Source organism: Xiphophorus couchianus, chromosome 18, assembly GCF_001444195.1.
Source record: "Xiphophorus couchianus chromosome 18, X_couchianus-1.0, whole genome shotgun sequence".
NCBI lineage: Eukaryota > Metazoa > Chordata > Actinopteri > Cyprinodontiformes > Poeciliidae > Xiphophorus > Xiphophorus couchianus.
The window spans coordinates 22,484,923-22,507,745 of NC_040245.1; the positions used below are offsets into that span (position 1 = coordinate 22,484,923).

Genomic DNA, 22,823 nt, shown 5'->3' on the forward strand with positions numbered 1-22,823 from the left:
GACTTCCCCCTGACAAAATTACTTAAACCTTTGCCCATATCCTCAGAGGTCCTGTATTGGCCTAAAAGGACATGCAGGGGAATCCTAGCTTAAGACTGATTTAGTCATTGCTGAAAGCAACTTTTAGTGAGGCGTTGAAAGAAATTTCCTAGTAAGGTGTGTGTGTGTGAGACGCTGTCTTCTAGGGACCATTGGATGCACCAAAACAAAAAAGAAAAAACTCTGGCAAGCAATTGATAGAAATGAAACAACACAATCTAGACTGGATTAAGAAAAGTGTCACGATAAAATGATGCTACATTTAATTGCCACACTGCATCAACATGTTTGCCGTTGGTTTTACATACATATTGTTTATGTCAAAGCTTCTCACTATTCTGGACATTTTACTCATCTATTTCTGAGGTCACAAACCTTTTTACAACTGAGTTGTACTTCATGGATACCAAGTAATATGAAGGCCTACTAGTTTGATTAACATTTTAACTGAATTATTGGAATAAATAAATTAAAAAAATTGGCTGCATCAGTACATCCCTCATCTAGGTAACGAAGTGTATATTCCTTGGAAGATTTCTAAAGTCAGATTGTCGTCTTTCATTTTGAAGGAGAAAACCAAACCTTGCAGGTCATTAAACTTAACAGGTGTTTTGCCACAGTGATCTTATAAGGCAAGATCACTGCAACATATAATCAACCCAAACAGCTCTCCTTTTTTTGTACTTCAATGTTTCTTTTTTTAATGTAGTGCTAAAAATTTACATTTATTCTTTGAATGGGTTTCTTTTTAAAAGTGTATTTCTTACATTTTTGTCCTTTACATTCCTGTGAAGAACGTTGAATTTGCCATGTGCTTGTGTAAAGTTATACAAATAAACTCTTTGTCAGAGGTGGGTATTCACTAGTTGAGTAATATTTTTGAGAAAAAAAGAAGTACTTTTTACTTTTACTTGAGAATTAATGTTATACAATGTTTTCTTTAGCAAAGGTTCTGGCTACTTTACTCACTGCAAGTAATTACACTGAATGAAGAACAAAGATATTTTAGCCAACAATGCACCAGACTCAAAAACACACCAACACTTTATGTTCAAGTGAGATTTGTTGTTTTTACTCAAGCTTCATTGTTCTAAAGTTGCTACCTGTTGAGCCCTTTGGAGATAAGGTAAAAGGAAATAGTATATACTGACACTGGAACTACCCTACCCTATCACCAGCAATCGTAAGAATTTGTTTTGTAAAGTTTATGCTAACAATACCATAATCACAAAATAGCAAATTCAAGCTGAAGTAACACGTTTGCAAATCAGATACTTTGTCCTTTTTGAATTTATTTTGTAATTTTGTTATTTGTGTGTTTTATTTTCTTACTAGTTTAGTCTTTAAAATATCAGAATTTGCACGCAAACTTATGTTTTTCTGTCTGATTATATATTGTTTAAATATTCAGCCAAGTGCTATAATCAGTTGGTACTCGAGTACTTTTTTTTAACAATTACTCTTTTCACTGTGACTTGAGTAATTTTATGGATGATAACTTTCTTTCTCTCTTTCTTTCTTTCTTCCTTTCTTTTCTTCGTTTTTCTTTTGCCCTTCATGTACTGAAAGCTAGCATTCTCCTAGAAGCATGACGTCTGGATACTTTGATATCAACTGTGCGTTTGACTTATATTGTATCAAAAGTTGAAACGTTTTTAACTTCGCAGAGAGCATTCACTATTATGTGATACAATTGCATGCCATACCGGTGCGTAAGCTAAACGTACCTTGCGTACGTGCGGCTACGTGCTGACGTATGACGAGTGCACAACAAACAGTTGTTGGACTTCAACAGGCTAGCGAAGGAGAACGTTGGACAAAAAAAAAAAAAAAAAACCCAGGCTCAGCTGACTCCTCCCGGTGCCGGAGATACAGCCGAGAGCTAAATGGTGGGAATATCGTAGCCGTAGTCCTCCGACCGTAAGCACCGGTAGTCCCGGTGCGTTTCCTGAGCGCTGAGCTTAGCCACCGAGGCATGTTCATTGCTCGGAGTGTTTTTTTCCGCCGCCGCTGGCTGAGGGCTGTGATGCGAGAAGGGAGAGTTGCGCCACGACAGAGGGTGAGACCAAGATCCAGAGCGGAGGGAATATATTCCGTCTTCTTGTCACGGAAGAATGAACTTGGAGAAACTGTCGGGTTGGTGTAAAGAAGCAGGCATGCTACCCTACTCGGGCCTGGGCGTCATTGTTGGACAACTTTAGCAAGCTAGCAACGCGTTAGCTCGCTTTAATTCACGTTGATGATTTGGCTCCTTAAGCTCCCTGAGCGACCTGTTCGTTTTAGTAGATTGGCCTGGCCCTGTTTGTTCCTGCCAGTAATATGCTGACTAGCAGGGAGACTTTATTCGCCCCCTAAACGAAGCAATAAGAGGACTGCCAGAAATTTAGCGCTTACCTGTGCGTTCATAGTTAGGCTTTATAGTTTGGTTTATGAACAAGTGCGGGCAACAGTAGCGTTTTCTTGTTAAATGACATTTCAACAAAATTGCACTTTATTTAGTTGGCTTATGACAACATTTGACGGTTGTTTGTTGAAGTATATTATTTTCACATCGAAAACAAAATAAAAGCGTAGAAAGATGGATGTTTCTCACACACTTGAATGACCAAAAAACGGGGACTCATCAGCTTTAAAGTTAGAGAGAGAGGCTTGTCTGTTCCAGGTGGTCACTGTCTTACCTGCTGACCATAGGGTGTGCAACAGTTTGCGAGCTGAAATGTAAACATGAATTTCGAAGAGCAGTGTCTAGATTTGTGTAATGTCAAGACAAAGGCCAACGTGGACGATGATCATAACACTACCAACAACACAGAAGCGGTCACCCCTCGTATTTCTGAACTGATGACAGACAGTGACTTAGAGAAACAAACCAGTGTTCCCACAGAGGCCTCTGAAACCTACCTTATGCCTCAGCTCACTGACAATCTCCAGACAACTGAGGAGGACAACCAAGACACACTGGAAATTGATGAAGTCAATGGAAATAAAAAGAGCTGTGCCCAGGACACCCCTGCTGTAGATAATCCCACTGACTTGATCTCATCTAACGATGAGCAGCACAAGATTGTTATAGAGGAGGAGAACATGAAGGAGGACAAGGACAGCAACTCTGCACAAGCTGTTGTGGAGGCAGGGGACGATGGCGTGGACATGGACATCGGGGTGGATCTGAGTCTGGACGAGAGCGGGGTGCTGGAGGCCGAGTCTGCGAACGCCACGTCGATCTCGGACAACGCTTTGAACTCCAAGTCCAGTCCTCAGTACGTCCCAGCCGGCAGGACAGCAGAAGGCCAGGCAAATGCAATCCAGACGTGCAGCACCGAGGCGTCTGCCGCTGATCAAGCGGGACTGTATCCCTTGGTGGAGGAGGGGGAAGAGAAACGCAAACAGAGTGGAAAACGGGTGACATTTCCTTCAGACGACGACATTGTTTCTGGAGCGGTGGAGCCGAAGGACCCCTGGAGACATGGTAGTATTTGTCATTTTCTGCATGTCTGTATGTGTAAATTAACTTTTCTATTTATTGTGCCGTCATTAAGGCCGTGTGAGATATGTCTGTTCACCAGGGACGTAACGACAGATGCACCACTCCTTTTTTGTTGTTCTTGGATGTGCCTTTTTTCTTTTGCAGACTTTTAAGAAAACATTTTCTTGATTTCAATTTCTAGCTGATTAATTGATGCATTTGTAGCATTTTTGTAATTATTATTAGTTAGCTGCAGTGTATTTAGCCATTATCTCTTTTAGGCATTGGCAATTTCATATCAACATATGCCAAGGATTTTGAGTTAGGATTTGAAAACCACTCAAATTAAAAAATAAAAAAAATAGTCAATGTAAGATGGCACCAATGTAGCTGGTGTTTTTATCCAGTTGAATAGTGCACAGGGGAAAGTGGCTCTCTTCCTTTGTCTCTTTGCTGCACACTGCCAATCAGCAGGCTGAGAGAACACCATTACACCTTGTCCTTCACAAAAAAACAAAACAAAGTTGGTTGTTTGGGAATATTTCCAGTTGTAGAAAAACATTCATAGTTCTATTGTGAAAACTAAAGAAGCACTCTATTTAGGATCGCAAAGTTTCAGAGGTACAGTTAGGCTACATTGCAGCAAACTACAATAATCAGGAGGTTTGATTTTAGCAGGAATGAAAATCAGTATTTGTGTGTGTGTGTTTATATATAAAAACATTTAGATTAGGTTACGTTACAGATTTCCACTTAAAAGTTTCATGACTGCACTCCGGAAATCTCAGCTAGAAAGATCCGGTTCAAAGCGGATCTGTCCAGTGTATGGAACCACAATCATCCACATATCAACAAAGATTTGGTTATGTTATTTTAAGGTAAGATTAGAAAGCTGTTGGGGAGATTGTGGTGGTATAAAAGAAAGATTTATTCATAAGCAATATTAGGACTGAAATGATTGATCAAATGAGTCATGATCAATCAATTATTGAAGTAATTGTATAACTAGTTCTTAACTGGACTATACAGACTTTTAAAAAAAGGCCATTTGCTGAAAACAACAACGCAGTCGTAATTAAGCCAAAACTGGACAAAAATAAATAAAATCTGCCTTTAGGTTGAAAAACCTTTTTTGACTGTAAATATATTCCACCCAAAACTCCTTAAGTTATATTTTTAGCTTCACATGATTCAAATTCTTTAAGAAAAATCTCCTATTAATCTCCTTTTGTTATCCAATTATTAATCAAAACAAATAATCAGCAGATTTAGTAGAAGGCATTTTTTAGCGGCAGATGCATCCTTTACTACAAATGATCAAACTACACGAGTGCTTTCTATGCATTTTAGTCAATAACATGTTTTTCTTATATAAAAAGAATTGTTAGTTTTTAACTGGTTGAATAAAAAAAATCTACGGAATGCGCAACCTTTTTTTTTTAAAACCGATTAATAATCAAAATAATTACTAAAATAATCTTCAGTTGTAGTTCTAATCAATATTATTATCACCCTACTATCACACAGCACTAGCTTAAAACGTTCCTTCGCATATCTCACGTTGTCCGTTAAAATTTTGACGGCTTGATGAATGTAGTCATTCATCTCAAAGAGGTGTGTTGGTCTTAAAGAGAATTCCTCCTTTGTGTCTTTCGTCAAAGATGCTGCTTTGTCAGTCTGCTGTTTAATCCTCAGGTAGCACCCAAACCCCCACCCCTACTTTAAACAACTTCTAATAGATAAAGAACATAATAGGTTTTCTGGCTTTGCTGCACTCAGAATAGCCAAAGCATAACTCCATATCCAAGTATGGCGGCGCGGCGCGGCTCGCAGTGAGCGCTTTGAGAGAATCCCTCCACTCCTTGAGGTGTGCCATTTTACCACAGTAGGTTCCTGTTTGTTCAGCGAATGCACACTCTGGAAAACTGAGGATGTGGCACTGCCTTTACTTAGACACATAGGGAACCCAGTGTGTGGTGTTACAATGAAGGAAATCTTCGTAAAAGGATTTTGGAGGGAACTGCTTTTTGTGTGTGTAGGACCTAAGTATTTCTTTATCAGAGAGACTTTTTTTTTTTCCAGTCAATTTGTACATTTTGTCTTTACCTAAAGCTGAACACGCATTTATTTACTTGTTTTTGTTTATATTTTGGACGCTGGTTCCTTACACAGGTAGCAGGACAGGCTTTGCTTTAACAGTAGCTTTACAGTGGCCAAGCTGGAAATTTGTGTGTGACTCACACCTTCCTTCATCTGGTGTCAACAAAGGACACCATTTACTAAACAGCCTTCACAGGCCTAATGTGAAAACTGTTGTTTGCTCACAGTAATGTGACTGCCGTTGGCATAGTTACACACTTGGCTGGTTTAAGACGATCGCATACGGTGTCAAGCACACTGCTGACCTCACGATTGCAGTGTGTTTGTGTGACCTCCATCATCTAGAAAACAGTCCGTATTCGGTTTGAAATGATCAAACAGCCGCTGAGAAAAACAGATAAGTTCTTATCCATTCATAGAATCACACGTAGCTGCTTCTGACTGTGGATTCTGCTGTAGTAAAGTACTTTAGCGTGTTGGTACATGTAAATGACCCTGCTGCTTTTGAAGGTTCAGTCCAAATCACGTGGTTTTAAATTAAAATGCCAGTTTCCTGAGTGTATTTGAGCACAGTTCGTCCCTTAACAAGTTTTTCTGGCTTTGTGCAAAACAAGACAAATACCTCACACACTGAACCGCAACACTGGATATTTTATCAAACACCTTTATCTTGTAGCTGGTTTAAGTTCCAAAGTTCTTCCCGGCTGAGTGTTGATATGAAGGCAGGGAATCAGCTGACGGCTGTGAAGTTGGTCACGCAGTCCTTTGCTTGCACTTTTTACTGAATGGGAAATCTATAAAGTTTAGAAAATATCATGTAAATACAATAAAAGTTGTACTAAGCTCACGGGGAAATCTGTCTGAATAGTAAAAGTTGACAAGATTTCATACAGGGATATTTTGATTAGTAAGTTATTAAATGTATTAAACATGGGACATTTCTAACTTCTTAAATAAATTTGCTGCCTGTTTTTGTTGTGAAGTGAATTGAACAGAACATTTCTGTAGAAATTTGTAGACCAGGATATTTTTTTTCTTTTTTACCCGAGTCATTTAAGAACAGGCATTGTTACAAAGTCTCTGTCCAATACACCATTAAAATATATTCCATTTAAATATATAAAGTGCTGCAATAAATTTCCCTTCTACATCCCTGTATCACATGATCTACAGTAGTGCTGCGATTATTTCCTATATTATTTACTTACCCATTACCTGTCCAAAACTACAGTCCTAATAGTTTTTTCACAGGACCATTTGTCTCTGGAGATTTATCTTGACACAACCAGCGAAGGTTTTAATAAGTGACGTTTCTTGCTCATGCTATTTATGTTTTCCTGTTTGTCAGTCTGCTGAAGCGTTTGGCTAATGCTAGCATACGTCTCCTCTCTGTTTTGATGCGACTTGGACAATAACTCAGCTCATATCATATTTCACTGCTGCTCCAGTTAATTGTAGGAAAAGTTACAGGGAGAGTTGTTCTGCCTGATGGTTTCTTTACTTTGCTAATTTTGTCGTAAAATTGAAAGACTAGTATTTCAGCTGCTCTCTCTGCGCCTCAACAATTGTCAGAGGACGGTGAGCAAAGTAGGTTGAATGACAGACAGGAAGATGCAGGAGCCTCTCTCTTTCATTCACTCCAAACACTTAAGTTGTTAGATATAAACAAGACTTGTTTGGTCAATAAGATGTGATTGATCTACAATAAAGCTTTTAAAATTGGTGCATGTCACATTTTAAAATTGTCGTAAAAATAAAAAGCAGAATCAACAGGATTTGTGCTGACATAACACTTGATACCTGTTTTTGGTCTACTGTCTAAGTTTGTGGTTAGTAAGGGAGTCTTGATGTCCATTTGAAAATGGATTAATTGGTACATCAGATCTGGACTTCCCTACTTTTCTGAGTTCTTGCCTTTATGTGTCTGAGAAAACCTCGCACACTTTGTCATAATTTGCAGCTACCTCACAAAGTTTACGTAGTTAACTCAGAAAATATTAGACTTATTAGCAACCAGTTACTGCTAACAACTGGAAAATCACTTTTATATTGTCCTTCTATGTTTACACAGGAATGGAGAGGACAATAGCTCAAATTAAAGGAATAAATTCTCTATTTCTAATTAATCATTACAATCTAATAGGGATGCACCAATAGGAAAATTAGGGCAGCTATCAATTTCCAAAATTAATATTCATTTTGTGGCTGATAACATGTTATGGCTAAGTGCCAATATTTTTATAATGAGTACACTGACAAAACCGACCACACTTGTGGCATAACGTCTCTGCTTCAGGAAACAAACCCTCCATCCTGTCTGCATCACTGTCACATGTCCAAACACGTAACAGTGAAACCTAGCCTGAAGCATGCACACAAACAACTACAACATGTAAATAAACAACGGTTGGTAATATCAGCCTGGTTTTACTTATCGTACCAATAAGTTACAAACATGACTAACTGTAAGTTATTTATCAAATGAAATGTTTTCTTCATTTGTTAAGGCTCTTTTAAAGGCTACCTAACTATGCTAGTTTTTGATATGGTTTAACTAGTTTTTCTTTTATATTCATTCAGCTAATGTGATGCATTTTGATCGGGTTGTCACCAACAAACTGATTTTTGCCGAGTTTTGCCAATCTTTATTTCTCCGGCTTTACGTTGTACATCTAGAGGATTTCCTGCTTTTATCACAGATGGGTTTGCTATGCAACTTCAGAAGAATTGCATGAACCTGCTTAGAAATAGCTTCTACAGTCATCTACTCGAGTTAAATATTTAAAGAAGAGGGTTTTTTTTTTTTTAATTATCTTAATATTTTTTTATGATCCCAAATCTTTTTGTTTTTGGTTTAAGTCCAGTTATTCTAAGATAAAGTTCAGGCCTGTATCATTAGTTTTATTTAAACTCTCTGAAAGCTTCTGTGGTGTCAGTAGGCTTTAGCACGGTGGCACAATAGATCCAGCTTTGTTGGCTCCCTTCACTATAAGATCCTTCACAAACATATTAGTGGAATACAGACTTTAGTTTCATCCACACAGCGAGTTTCTGCTGCGAATTCTGGTTAAAGAATTAGATTGGTATGAAGAAGCTGATGAAAAGCAGATATCTGACTTTATCTGAGCCATAAAAGGAGTTTCTGAATGGAGTAAACTTCATCTGGGTTGCCATTTAAAATAAACACTTGGTTTAGCATCTCAGGGGGGCAGAAGGAAGCAGCTGGGGTGTTGAATTTCCATGCCCTCTTGGTACTCTTGTTTCCTGCCTTGTTGTCAGGGTTTGTGTTATCAACAAGCATAACATGTGGCTGTAAGAGGGGTAAAGACTAACAAACAGCACCACAGATTACATTTGTTCCCATTTGCTCCCTAAAAAGGTGAAATATGTGTGGTTATTTTTTTTCTGAGTTGCTTTGTATTCTAGAGGTTTCTTTTTGTTGTTGTTGCGTTTTTTTTCCCCAGTCTTCTTCAGTCGAGACCTGAGGGTTGTTTGTTCCCCAGGCCAGGGCAAATACTGCATCATATCCTGAGATTCCTGGAATTCCCTTCGCTGTGTAGCTCCCCGTCCTTTTCCACTTCTCTTCCCAAGTTTTTTCACCCCTTAAAACCGCTTTAATTTGCAGTGCTAGTTCAAGCCATAAAGGCCTTAACCGCAATGTTTCCATGTGAAAATGCAAAATCACTTCTTTTTTTATAACACAAAGTTTGTGTTTGATCTCAATTAAGTCTGGTTATTTGCTATCGAAGCAAAGCTTTCACATTGATAGCTGATTATTTTATAAGCAGCAAAGCTGTCGGGCCGACATCCTGCCTACAGGCCATGCCGTGCCAGCAAAAATCCAACTTTTTACTCATAAAATGTTATGTATTCCAGAGTGAAGCATGTTTAAAAACACAAGAGAAACTATTTCCACGTAGAATATGTGCAAAGACACCAAAAACTACAAAGATGATTGAGAATGCCAAGCTGTAATAGACAATTAAAAAATTTAAAGTTTTGGGTTTTTTTCAGTTGTCAAAGCAAAATACAATATGTTTGATAAAGACACTCTTACGTTAATGTATGGCAGACAGTGTTTTAACATCCAAGCTTTTAAATTTTGATTTGTAATTTTTTTTCCCCCAAAGATCACTGTTCTTCATTTATAATGAAATGGTTGCAATTACAAATGTAAATTCTTTTTTATTTTTATTATATAGTTTTTTTTCTAAGCTTGGTTTTAGAATAATTGTTCCTTTTTTTAATGAAACATACCCCTTTAATGTGTTTTAAAATAAATAAATATCAGGAAAAAGAAAAAATACGTCTCGGAAACAGATTTAGAACTTCTTTCTATTCGGAATGAGACGCTTTCCAGCATTAATTATACATTTCAGAGCCACTAAAATTACCCATCATACCAGATGGTTTAAAGTCCCTTAAATGTGATTTGGTATTATGTAGCTTGAAGCAACACAGTGTCCCTCCACCTGTAGCTGCACCTTGCTGGGCATCTGGCTGAAAGATGGCAACTAAAGTGTTTGAAAGTTCATTAAAAAATCTGATTTAGCTGCTAAGAAATATTTCTGTTTGCAAAAAACACTGACGGTTAAAGAAGGATCACCCACCTTCTTATTAAGGTAACTGTCAGTAAAGCTGTTTGTCACTATTTGTCTTTAATAATAGGAATAGTACTAAGTATTAAATGTTATGAAAACTATTGAATTTAGTGAGTGTTTAATTCTGTGTCTTAAACACTTAAACACTGTGTTGTCGTCATGATCACGACGACAACACAGTGGATGACCGGCATAAGTTGAGACACCCTTTAAAAATGCTTCCAGCTGCCTATTTTAATACTTCAAACACCTAATGTGCCTTAATATGTATTAATACAGGCAGTGGAAACCATGTTAGCTCTACCACAGAAGCCATCCTCTACATTCTTCCTTATTTCTAATTTTAGAGGTACAGTCAATCACCAGCAATTTTAGCTGATTTTCAGATGCCAGCCAGTAGCCTATCTGCTATCAACGCTTCATTTATTTGCTATATTTTAGAGGGGAAAAAAAAATCAAAAACAGGCACATTTTTTTTGTTACATTCCACAGTAAAATCTACAATAATGAAAAGTGACTAGGAGGGCGTTCACTGCAAATAAATGTAATTTATAACCTAATTAGAATTCCTATGTTAAGGGAGGGATATTTGCTGCTTTTCTGTTTTAAATAAGGGCATATGAATCATAATATGCCATTTTTACTCAAGGTTGACACAATGTGAGAACCTCATGCTGCCCAATTGCTATTGTCATTAGCGTCTTTGATACTCAAAAGATAGAACCGTCATAATGTCTGGAGGTCGACTGGCTAATCCATGACATCATAAACGCATGAAGGAAGTGAGAACCTATAACGTAAGTTGCTTTTGCACTGCTTAAAATAAATAATTCCTAACTCAACTTCTGCAACAAACTGTTGATAAATTACCTCCAAGCTTGAAACAAAATGTTTTTCTTTCAAATGAATATCTGCTAATGTTTGAGGAACAAAAGCACCTGTTGATAATATCAGCTGAGCTGGTCCTCTTATTTGCACCTTGCCACTATTAGGCTTATTTAACTAACCAAACAGCACATGCATCTTTGTTTGTCTTCTAAATTAAAGAAGTGAGCATGTGTCTGTTTGCTTTCTGCTGAATCCTGCTCTTTGACTCGAGGTTCGTCACTGAGAAGTTAAAACACAGTTTGATACAGAACAAGGCCACTTGTTTGTTACCCATAGAGCTGCCGTCACGTTTTGTCCTTGTCAAACAGGAATACCTTGCTCTTCTCTTCCCTCACTCCAGCTCCTGTCGAAAGCTGCAAACTGAACAAAAACACTTTAACATTGGAAAATAATGTCAAGCAAACTGTTGGAAATAATTGAAGAGAGCTGTTTAATCTAGTAACAAAAACTCTTATGAGACGTAAAGGGGTTTTTTATGCTAATATTGCACATGCATGTTTTAACCTTTAATACCCACCTGTAATGGCTGTGTCTAGATTCGTCCTGAAACAATTAATTATGATGAATCAATTATTAAAATAAGTCAACTAATTAAGTCATCCATTAATAATTGACTGGTGTATACAGACTCAAAAAAGGCAATTTGCTGAAAAAAAAAAAAAGTAATTAAACCAAAACTGTACAAATATGTTTTACCCAAAACTCTTCAAGTGACATAGTTTTAGCTTCACCCAGTTCAAATTCACTAAATGTTAATTCCCTTTAGGCAATAAAATGTTTATTTTCTTATTTTAAAAATATATTTCTAGTTGGTTTATTTGCATGTTTTAATATATTTCTAATGCCTAAAAAAGTTTTAAATGATTAAATGAAAACAACATAGAATGTACCAATTTTTTTTTATCCAATTGTCAGAATAATTGATAGAATATTTGATTACAAAAATAATTGTTAGTTGCAGCTCTATTCTAGATATGTCTGCAAGAAGCCAAATCCAGTGCAGTCTTATGTTGAACATGAGTTTTTCTCAGTCCATAACATCAGTCATTTATTTCTCTACTGTAAGGGGAAATTGTAATCCAGGGTTTGTATTTAATTACTCTGATGGAGATTTTACTTTTAATCATTTACCAGCATCTCTCTTGGATACAAACCATCACTGCATCCTTTTGTTTATTTATTTTATCTGACTCTCATTTTGCATGCTGGTACAAATTCTCAGCTCAGTCTTTTTGCCACACTTCTGACAAACCAGTCAGCTGGCTGCTACGTGTTAATGGCGCTGCTGCCACAACACGCGCCTCAACAAAGACGTGCAAAATGACAGCAAACAGGGCTGGAGCATAGGACGGCAAGGCTTTTTATTCCCGCATTTAGGTTAGAGGTTTTTACTGCTTTTGTTTTAGGCCCAACACTTCCATAGTTTTGATAGAAATATGTTGTACCTGGCTGTACTTTTTAGTAGAATGAAAATTGAAACGACTGCATATCCATTGAGAGGCAGATATAAATACAGCCTTTGTGTTCTTTTTTTTTTCACTAGGAAACAGTCTGATTTACTTATAATGCACAATGGCACAATTATTGATTCCCCTGTTGATGCTTAATGCAGCCTCCCTTTGCCAATAGACCAGCTCTGATCTGTCTCTCATAACATTTCACAAAGTTGGAGCATACGAACAGGGGTATTTGACTATTTGTGTTTGCATAATCTCTAGGTCGTCCAAGATCCTGGTTCCTCTTTTTGTGTCTCAACCGTTTCTGTCTTGGCTTGGACATATGTTTTGGATCATTATCTTGCTGAAGACAGTAATTACCCTGCTGACATGTCACCGTTCCAACCTGCACTTTGTATCTGATCTTGATGGTGCAAAATTCTTTGAATTGTTGAAAAGTATTTTAAAACAATTTCCTGTCTTAATGCTTTTATAAATGCAGTAATTAACGCAAGGCGATCCCCTTAATGTAGCCTCACTAAAAACAGGCACTGGTGGTATTAGCTGGTTAGCAAGTCACTGTTTGTTTTACCCCAACGATATTCTCTGCAGACACCTCAACTGTTTATCTGTATAGACTGAAAGTGTAACCTGCGGGAGCATGGTTGAGTTCACCACATTTTACGTCACTAATTGAGTTTATCATCAAGTTGGGACATGCAGGATTTAGGATTGTAGAATACAGTGGTGTGAAGAAGTGTTTATTTTTATGTTGCATGTTTGTCACTTCACAGTTTCACAACAGGTATAGTCGAATACTAAATGCAGCTTTTAAATGTGTTTGTTGTTAAAGTTACAGTATGTAGCTTTTATTAAAAATATTTTTTACATATTTGTTAAAACTGTCACCATATTGTGACTGCATATTATGAGATAGATAATCTGTGAATATCTGAGCAATCTCTTCCGCCTCCCTGTGCTGCTTTTGCCGTATGAAGAAATGCACCACTTACTGTCAAAAGCAACCAATTAGAGCCAGGAGGAGGGTCTTAGCACTGTCAAACAACATCATGAACGAGATGCTAAGTGCGCTAATGTCGGTAAAACAACTCACAGTTACAGAAAACCGTCTATGCTAACCATGCTAACTGTCCTATTTATGATAGGCTCTGCTGAAGTGGAGAAACTGCATTGGAGCAGAGAGTGGGGGGGTTTTGGCACGCACACGGGCCTGATTGACAGCATTCAGATCCTACTGCTGGCTTTGATTGGTTGGTTCTAGATAGCGCTGGGTGACCTTTTTTTTCCCCCCACAAATTATCTGTCTCATAATATACAGTCGCAACGGTGTGAGTTTCAACAATTTTTTTTTTTAAACGTTTTAACGTTGCATACCGTAGCTTTAATGGAGGAAAAAAAACCTACATGGCTCTGTGTGTTAAAGTGATTGCCTCCTTAAAACTGGTTGGGCCACCTTTAGCATCAATAATTCCAGGCAAGCACTTGTAATCACTAAAACTAAAAGTATCCAACACTTTTAAAATGTTATTTTAAATGCGCACAAACATTTTTGCAGTGAAATATTGGGAGCTCTTTGTTTTGGTCCCTGTAATCAATAGGAAATATCTGCAGTCAGAGCCAATTAAAGAATGATCATTCGGATCAATCTGTGACCAATTAATCTGTGCATGACAAATGCTGTCGTTCTTTATCAGTGAAGCAAAAAATCATCCGTAACAAATTTAAAAATTGTCTACTATGTGAGTTAAAGTCAGGTCAAAGAATTTTATCAATTTCCCTTGGGAGAAATCTGTTTGTTAAATGTATTTTTACTGAATTTTTCCACAGGATGACCATTGTCTTTATGTACAGGTGGTGTCTGTCGCTATTCTGAAAATAAGTAGACGTTTATTTTTGCTTGTTTGCTCTGTGTTGCTCAAGTGAAAGAACAAATTGTTTTCCTGTCAGTTAAGCAAAGGGAACGAATGAGTGATGAAGGTAGAAAAAGGAGGTCGAGATGAAGAGAATAACAAACGTGCTGAAACTGGGTCAAAATGCAAGCTAAGCACTTAGGAAAACCCAGTTGTGATTTGTTTTTCTTTAAGAAATACTGGTATTAGATTGAGTTGTCTAAGATGTCGGCGGTCTGAAGGCTGGCAGTGCCTTCATTTGACAGCTTCCTTGAGGGAAAGCAGAATGTTAACTCTGCTTTATTATGTGAAAAGGTAAGAATTTCATGTTTATACAGGCCCCCGGGGTTTGGCTTAAACATCAAGCGCCTTTGAAGAACTTCATAATGGAGTAATTAGGCCCCTTAGGTGTTTTAACACTTCTTTAGATGTTTTTCATAAATGCCTCTGTTCAGTGTTCTGGGGAGGGAGATGTTTCTTTCTATTATTTTGTACTTTGCGCACATTGATGTTTCTTTGTGTAACATTGGATCACATATCAAACACTCTTCTCTTTTTTCATTGGAAGTGTAACAAAATGCTTCTTTAGGGTGAATAGTAAGACCTTTTCTATTAAAAGGTGTGTAATTAACTAAGTTAGGCTTAAACTTGTATGTATTCTTTTGATCTTCAACTTTACAAGATAATATGCATAGATATAGAATAAATGCATTCATTGTCCTCTTTTCAGCTAGTATATGCTTTTTTTTGTGATCATTTCAAATAGGTAAATATTCCCTATGAATTGCCCCGGCAGCACAGCCTACGCTGCCACTGTTGTCACACTGTAGGTCAGTCTATGTTGACACTTGTGGGATGTGATAAAGACTTTGACTAAGGCTTTCTTACAGAGTTGTCAGGCTTTGAAGGAGATGTTTAGCATTTTTATCTGACAGGCTCTTAAGTTTACTGTTTGATTACTTGTACCTGCTTGACAAGAGTTGAACACCTTGATTTTAAGTCATAAAGTGTAAAACAACAAAACAAAAACAAACTAAGTAAAAATACGGATACTTTTAATCTAGTGAAAATCCTAACAAACCAGAACAAAAGGTTCTGGTGACAACATAAAATTATAAAATGAGTATTGAATGTGTGCTTGTACTCTTAAAGAAAAGTTTTAAATGGGCATATTTATGCAGTAGCTGCTAAAATGTGCACTTAGTATTGGGTTTTTTAATAATAAAATAAAGTTTATGGGATTCTCATGTGGGTGCATGACCATTTTTATATAAAAAAAAACACCTGGCTCCTTTTATTGGTAACTTTTCAACAGTTAACAATTGACTTATAGCAGGGTCTGCCCCAGTGTTTTATAAGCCTGGCAGGCCACCAGGATTTAAGTGTGCCCCCACCAGGCTTAGCATTGCTTATTTGTTTAAGTTTTGTTTTAATGTTTGCATTTTTTAAGACTTTATAGTTGGTGTTCAGATATTAGTCTTTCAATGACACATAATTATCAAGTGATACTTTCAAATTTCCTGTCAACTTTAAACAATTCTTTAAACTCAAAAACACGACGGGCTGCTGGGTGAAGTTTTCTTGCATAGTATCTTTATGGAAAAGCTTCAGCTGTCCTGATAGTGTAGTTCAGGGAAAACAAACAGATGAATATGGTACTCGGTATCAGTTTTCTGAGAGCAAAATATCCATATGAATAACTAATAATATAACAGTGTGTTAATATACAGTAGCTACCTCCTCTGAAGTTAGCATGATCTCACTTAAGGCGTTACGCAAGCGAGTTGAGGTGTGGAAGGTCAAAGGATGGGCTTTCTAGGTCACATTGTTGGTTGAACATGTGCTTGTACTTGTTGCAGCTCTGCCTGTTATTCAGGTTGAGTAATTGATTTAAAATTCACGACTGTTAAACCTCCCCTGTTGCTGGCTGTTTTTTCTTCAACCTGGGACATCAGCCCAGCTGGTTCTGGTTTCATGCAGGTGCGGTAACTGAAGTAGCTTACTTTTACGATGCCGTTCTGACAAGGAAGTATTACAGTCAAGAGCAAGAGTCAAAATACACAAACACAGTGCATCAGAGCATTCACTTTTGGCATTGTTTATACATGTTCATTCTCAGAATCTGAGGGAGCAGATTATTTTTAGGGAACAGGTGAACCACGACGCCCTCAGTTCAAATTTAAGCATGAGTGGATTTGTTTTCATATTTAGGTTTTTTGTGCCCTAATTTGTCTCTGATGAGAGAGGAAAGAAGTGTTAGAAAATGCTTCTACCCCATATGCACAGAATTGCAAGAAATATTTCAGATTTATTGGGTTTTTGCTTTATTTTCACAGCAAAACACTTTAGATGAAACTAGTTGTTGCATAACAAATATGACAATTATAATCTAAAAATCACAAAGGTGACTGTGCACTTCAACGAAGTGACCCAAAAGTGCTGTTTCGTGGTCATAATCCATGTTAGAGTAAATATTTCCACACAGGTACTGTAATCTGTTATTCTTGTGTCACACTGTTGTGATTTCGCACTATTTTCAGCTTTTCTGTCTCCATGGATACCGCCTATATACTCAAACGCACAGCTAGAGCTTTCCGATCGTTTATGTTTTAGCTCGTTTGTAATTGGTGAATGATGTTTCTATGGGATTTTGTAATTCCCCTGACTCTATTGGGTGTTAGACGTGTCAATCACCCAAAATCAACCAATGGGCTGCAGAAAATCTCCCCTATGGGTTTGGTTTTCCTCAATGCTTTTATAACCAGAGCGCCCAGGACTGTGCTTTTTAGTAGTAATTCACTCTTATATTGTTTTAAAAAACAACCCACTGTTATTAATTGCAAATAATATTTATAGCAAGATATAGGTCGGGGGGGAAAATAAATTAATTCATTTAATAAAGAGAGAGAAATTTGTAATTGCAATGTCCAAAAATGGCACATTTGGAACGTTCGCCTGGAATTTTACCAACCAATACCTTTCTAAAATGTCTATGCTTCAGTTTTTTGGAATGAAATTTGGTCCAGTAATTGGTCAGAACCTGTATCGTGAATTGCTAGAGGTTCTGGGTTTCCGCTGCATGCTTTTAAGAAAAATCCACATTACGTAATGTATTTTATTAGAATTTATTATTTTTATTTTGTATTTTTTCACTGTATGCCATATGTTCTTTCTCAGTAATACAAATGTCGCTTTTTAGACTTCTAGAGTATTCTCTGGAATATTACCTTTCTTTTGATACCTGAACCAGTCAAATACACCTTGTAGTTCCTGACATATATGAAATTCATTTTGGGGATGTCATTTTTGAGAACTCTCCAAAAAGTTGCTAAAAAAAAGAAGCTGTGGTACGAAGAGGTTTTAAAACCAGGGTTGTTTTTGGCTCCCATTGAACCAAAAAGGGTAAACTATCTCAAATAGCTAAAGTAACGACCCTTACTTCCCTCTCAACCTTTGGTCTTTGCAGTCGTCATTAAAAATAGTTATTATTATCACTTCATAGCTCACTCTTATCACATGACTTTTTTCTCTCCCCACTATATGATGATATCATCCCTATTTCCCACCGTGGTTTATAATAATTACACATTTAAAAACAACTTTTCTGTTAGGATGTCCTAAATTTCTCAGCATTTTAAGCCCTACATTTCAGGACTTGCTCAAATTAAGCACCATGCCCACAATCCCACATTAAATTTCACTCTCTAAAGAGTTGAGTGGAATTACTCTCAAACGTTGACCTTTGTGTGAAGCTCTCAGGCAGATAGTCAGTGTGTTCTTGCAATGCCAGCTGGAGGCTGTGTCCCCTTCAGCTACCTCTGGAGCAGAGTTTTGGCCATCTGTAGTCGTCTATAAAAGGCCCTCTATCTGCAGGAGTACATCATGTGGCACGTTTGCATTGCTCTGTCATTAGTTTGTGTCTCTAGGTCGTCTGGATTTAATCACACTGATTTCCTTACTACATCTACAGATGTGTATGTGTTTGGCAGTAATTCTCCACATCAGGGTACGAAGGGAGAAACATTTGTGCAAGTTTTGCCTGTTCATTTCCCGTCACAGTCAAAATTCCTCGATTTTTATTTTCAACAAACATTGTGGGGGCTCAAAATGTTTGTGGGTACATTTGTGCTAAACTGGCCAGCTCTTGTCAGAAAAGCATCAGTTCTAGCCGTTAACCCTGCACAACCCAGTTCACCTCAGCAGAATATAAGGTTCTGTTGCACAGACTACAGTTTAGACAACTCTGCTGTAGCGCAGTGGAGAGCTGCCAGCAGCAATCGCAAACACAACCAAGATGTAAAGATTTGGCCTGTCGGAGGTTTTCTTGGTTAGAGCAGAGTCGTCTCTTCTTCGGTGTTCTCCAAACCAGACATATCAATGTGGCGAAACATCTCGCCTCGAATCTTTTACAGACACAGATTTTATGAGTTTTGGTGGACAGTTCATCTGCTTAGTTGAATTTTTTGTTTTGGATGGACAGAATATACACATTTTTGTCTTGGTTTGGTTTATTTATCACATGCTTAATAAAAAGTAGAAACTATATAGAGTTTGGGGACAGATCATAAAGGTCAAAGGGTCGTCCTTTCATACTCAAAGCTGATTAAATTGTAGCCAAAAACAAGATTTTAAAAGGGTCAAATAAATGCTAGTTTAACTATTCTGCGACCTTCTCTTACAGTCACTTAAACAAGACCAATACTGTGTCACCTTCTTGGTCTGTGAATGTGTTTCCTTTCTAGATCAGGAGTCTGCTTCCTGTACTGTTCGTGCTTTCAGTCTCGTTTTTGTTTCATTTTCTGATGTGGAGTTTATTTCCTGACTCATTGTTGTATTACCTTTTAATCTCTTTGCCTCTCTGGCTGTGCATGTCACCGGTTCTCAATCTGTGTTTCTAAGACATAACCTGGCTCAGTCATTTGGCCTTCCTCCCCTCTCTGCGTGCCTCCTCACCACTCCCCTCCATGCATGTAGCAGCAGCTCTGAGCAGAGTGCAATAAAACAAAGGCAGAGCCAGCAGAAATGCAGACAGCAGTTGTAGCTCAGGCTTTACTGATCCTGCGCTCTTTCAGCTCTTATCACTGACTTCGGTTGGCGGTGATGTTTGTTTTTCTTTGTTTTCCTCAGCTTACACCTTGTTTTAAATTTGGAGGAATGGTCACACGCCACCCTCCTTGCACTCTTTTAATATAGCGGTGATGAATAATTTTTAAATTAAATTATCTCTGCTCTTTGCCAATTCCCCTTCTAGCCTTCTCTAATTAATAAGCTGTGTGAAAGTACAGTCTAGTGAGCATCAGACACTCTCCACCTCCGAACCCCACCTCGTCGCAGGAAATGTTTACTCACACACTTGCTCCACAGCGACGCTGCACAATAGCACTTTTCCAAGGACACTTTGTTCGCTGGAACGCATGAACTGTACAGAACAAATTTAATAGACTACTTTCTCGCGCCACAGAGCTCGCTCTGTATGCATTTCAGAGGTAAAATACTAACGCAGATTGGCATCAATCTGCTGTGTCCTGCCAAATGCCCATTTGAGTAAAACATAACTGCCACAATTAAGCACATATTTAAACTGTTAATGTTGCATTAAATGATTACACCCATGTTATGCCTTTGTAATTCACTAAAAGACACAAACATTTAGAGTCTCATGTCGCCTAGTGAAGCATTTCGTTGAAGATTACAGTGACTTGCAAAAGTTTTCCTTCTGAATTCCTCATGTTAAAACTACATGCGTCAAGTTGTGATTTTAGGTGATAGACAAATAAAGACGCATTCATGGCAAGTTTTCCTTTTTTTTATAGCAAAAATCTGAAATCTGTAAATCTCTTCTTTAATGGGAAGGTGGTCAGAGTTGATATGAAGATGGCTGGAGCTAAATACTGTGAATCTTTGAAAAAAAAAAACTGAAAGAGGATTGAAATAGTGGGCAATGACCCTAAAGATGCAACCAGTGCTACAGTGGAATAGATTAAATCAAGACATATGTGTTAGAAATAGCCAGTAAAAGTCCTAAATCTGGTTGTTCACATCTTTTGCTATCTAAAACCAAGACTTTGAGTGTAGGAAGACCAGCACTAAATCCATCCAAGACAGCTTTCAAGACCAGTGCTATTATCATAATGGTGTTGCAAACGTATCAAGACAAGCAACAATTTTCTGAGCTAAAGACTTGTCCAGATGCAGCCAGGAGATGCACACCAAGTCGAAATTTTTAAAAAAGGATGCCGAAGTTGTGGACTTGATTGAGGAAAAAAAAAAAAACTTAAAATGTGGTTCAGACAAGACCAAGAGTTGAAAATACCTTCTCAAAACCAATCTGGAGAACCGCAACGTTACTGGATATAACTGAAATGTCTGACCCTTTTTTTTTTTTTTTTTTTTACATCACCACCAAATTCTGCAGCTTTGTCAGCTTTCTCATTTGCGTGCCAACATTTATGATTAAAATAAGCTTTTTCTAGAAGACAGAAAACCAGAGTACAAATGCGGGTCTTGTATCGCCGATTTCACGCACTGCAGCATTTTCTCCAGAATTTGCTTTTAACCAAGGCACTGGGTGATGAACTTAATGAGAGCCGCTGCAAGAGAGCAGGGATACCAGTGATGAATGCCGCTGGACAGTGAAGGAGACAAGTTTCTCACTTCTGTGAAATCAGATTGCTGACTGCAGCAAAAGTCAGATGCACACACACACAGGCAGAGTGCTGAGTGTGTGTGTGGAGAGCGCATGGAAACAAAGACCATAATTATTCTCCTGTTTTTGTCAATCAGATCAATTGGCCTCATGTTTTTAAATTTATGTGTATGGATTCTGGCTTTCATGTACGTCTATCGTGGCCTTTTATTTCCTTCTCTTTTTTTCCTCCTCTGCATGAGTGCCTCGCTTCATCTATCAGCAGAGCCTCTCAGCCAGAACAGTAGCTTTGAATCTTGCCCGGTCATCTGACTGGAGTTAGACTCTGCAACAGTCTGGGATGGCAACTGCATTTAACCCACACAAAAACCAAGAACAATACCTCCTTTTTGCAGCTTTAAGTAGGGGCACCCTGAGGTGGGGGGTGGGAGGGTCATGTTTTCTGATCCTCTGTGTCAGAGCGGAGTGCTCCCTCAGGCTCAAACACAAACAGGTCGCAGTAAAACAAAGTATTTTCTTTGTGTCTCAGTCCTACACTTTATTTTAGGGAAGCTTTGGTCGAACAGGAGCTGATGATGAGTAGCATCAGGGTGTGCTTGGTACTGTTCAGAGGCTACATAAATGTTTCCTAGATCTTTATCACTTAATAAAAATTAAAAAAGTAATTAAAATACAGTCATAGTCACATTTATATGTACTTGAAGGACAGCTTCATAACTAAATGTGACCATTTAGAAAAACTAAAAGGCGTTAGGTGTCCTAATTGTGTCTCCACAGCCGTGTTTCTGTTTCAGTACGTTAGTCTGAATTCAGTGTTGCTGTGACATAACACTCAAATGTGTACAGAGAATCCAGCCATCCTCATTCACGTTTCTGCCTTGTTTTACTTTTTTCTAATTTTTGACCTTCTTGTTGTGTTTTTCAGCTCAGAATGTGACGGTGGAGGAGATCCTCTCTTCCTACAAACAGGCCTGTCAGAAACTCAACTGTAAACCTATCCCCAAAGTTCTCAAACAAATACAGGTAAGAAGCAACAAAAGGACATTTAGTGAAGGGTTTGCTGGGCTTTTTATGTACAAATGTTTACTAAATCAATTCTAAAGGAGGTGGAGAGTGGCATCAAAATGGTCTATAACTTATCTTGTCGCTTGTAGTTGTGATATGTCAGGATTGTCTTGCATCAAAAACAAACTCACCTAGGAACTACTAACTTTATTTTTTATTATTATTATTATTTTGTGAGCTTTTTTTCCAGTCCTTCATGCTGCAGACAGAGCTGCTATAAAATGAGCTTTGCCTTGGAAACATAATGAGCTCAAACATTTAATCTTGCTCTGTAGGTTGTTTTGCATGCGATGACTTTAAGCTGGGTCCGCTTTTTGCAATTGTTGCAGGCAAAATCATTCATGGTGAGCGAATCAAAAGAAACTCTTCAGTCAGAGAAGAGCAACTCGCCCAAGACAACCAATGACAAGTATGAGGCGGCATCAGAAAATGTTGACTAGCTTTCTTTTAATCCGCAATAAACACAAAAAGAGCCCCACCATTACAGATCACGTTGTCCGTTCACATCATAGAAGTCGATCCACTAACACCTCAGAACTTGTGTGCTTTCAGAGCATCAGCTGGGATTGCGGAGACATGAGAAACCATACATGTGTGACTGAACTCTGTCTCAAATCTAACCACATCAGCCAAGAGCTTGTCACAATTTTACAGTTTAATAACAGATTAAGA

At 37.9% G+C, this 22,823-nt stretch overlaps 1 protein-coding gene across 2 annotated transcripts in view; it reads left to right on the forward strand.

Moving 5' to 3' along the window:
* The window catches only part of ppp1r37 (protein phosphatase 1, regulatory subunit 37), a 60,264-nt gene that overhangs the window by 14,264 nt on the left and 23,177 nt on the right, over positions 1-22,823 (forward strand). The window contains exons 3-4 of one of the 2 annotated variants that reach the window (XM_027999325.1): positions 2,032-3,508; positions 22,012-22,109. In XM_027999325.1, coding sequence (XP_027855126.1) covers positions 2,764-3,508; positions 22,012-22,109 — 843 coding nt within the window. In that variant the 5' untranslated portion in view covers positions 2,032-2,763. Of the gene's footprint in view, positions 1-1,785; positions 3,509-22,011; positions 22,110-22,823 lie in introns of those variants that run through there. The other variant, XM_027999324.1, reaches the window with a different exon arrangement.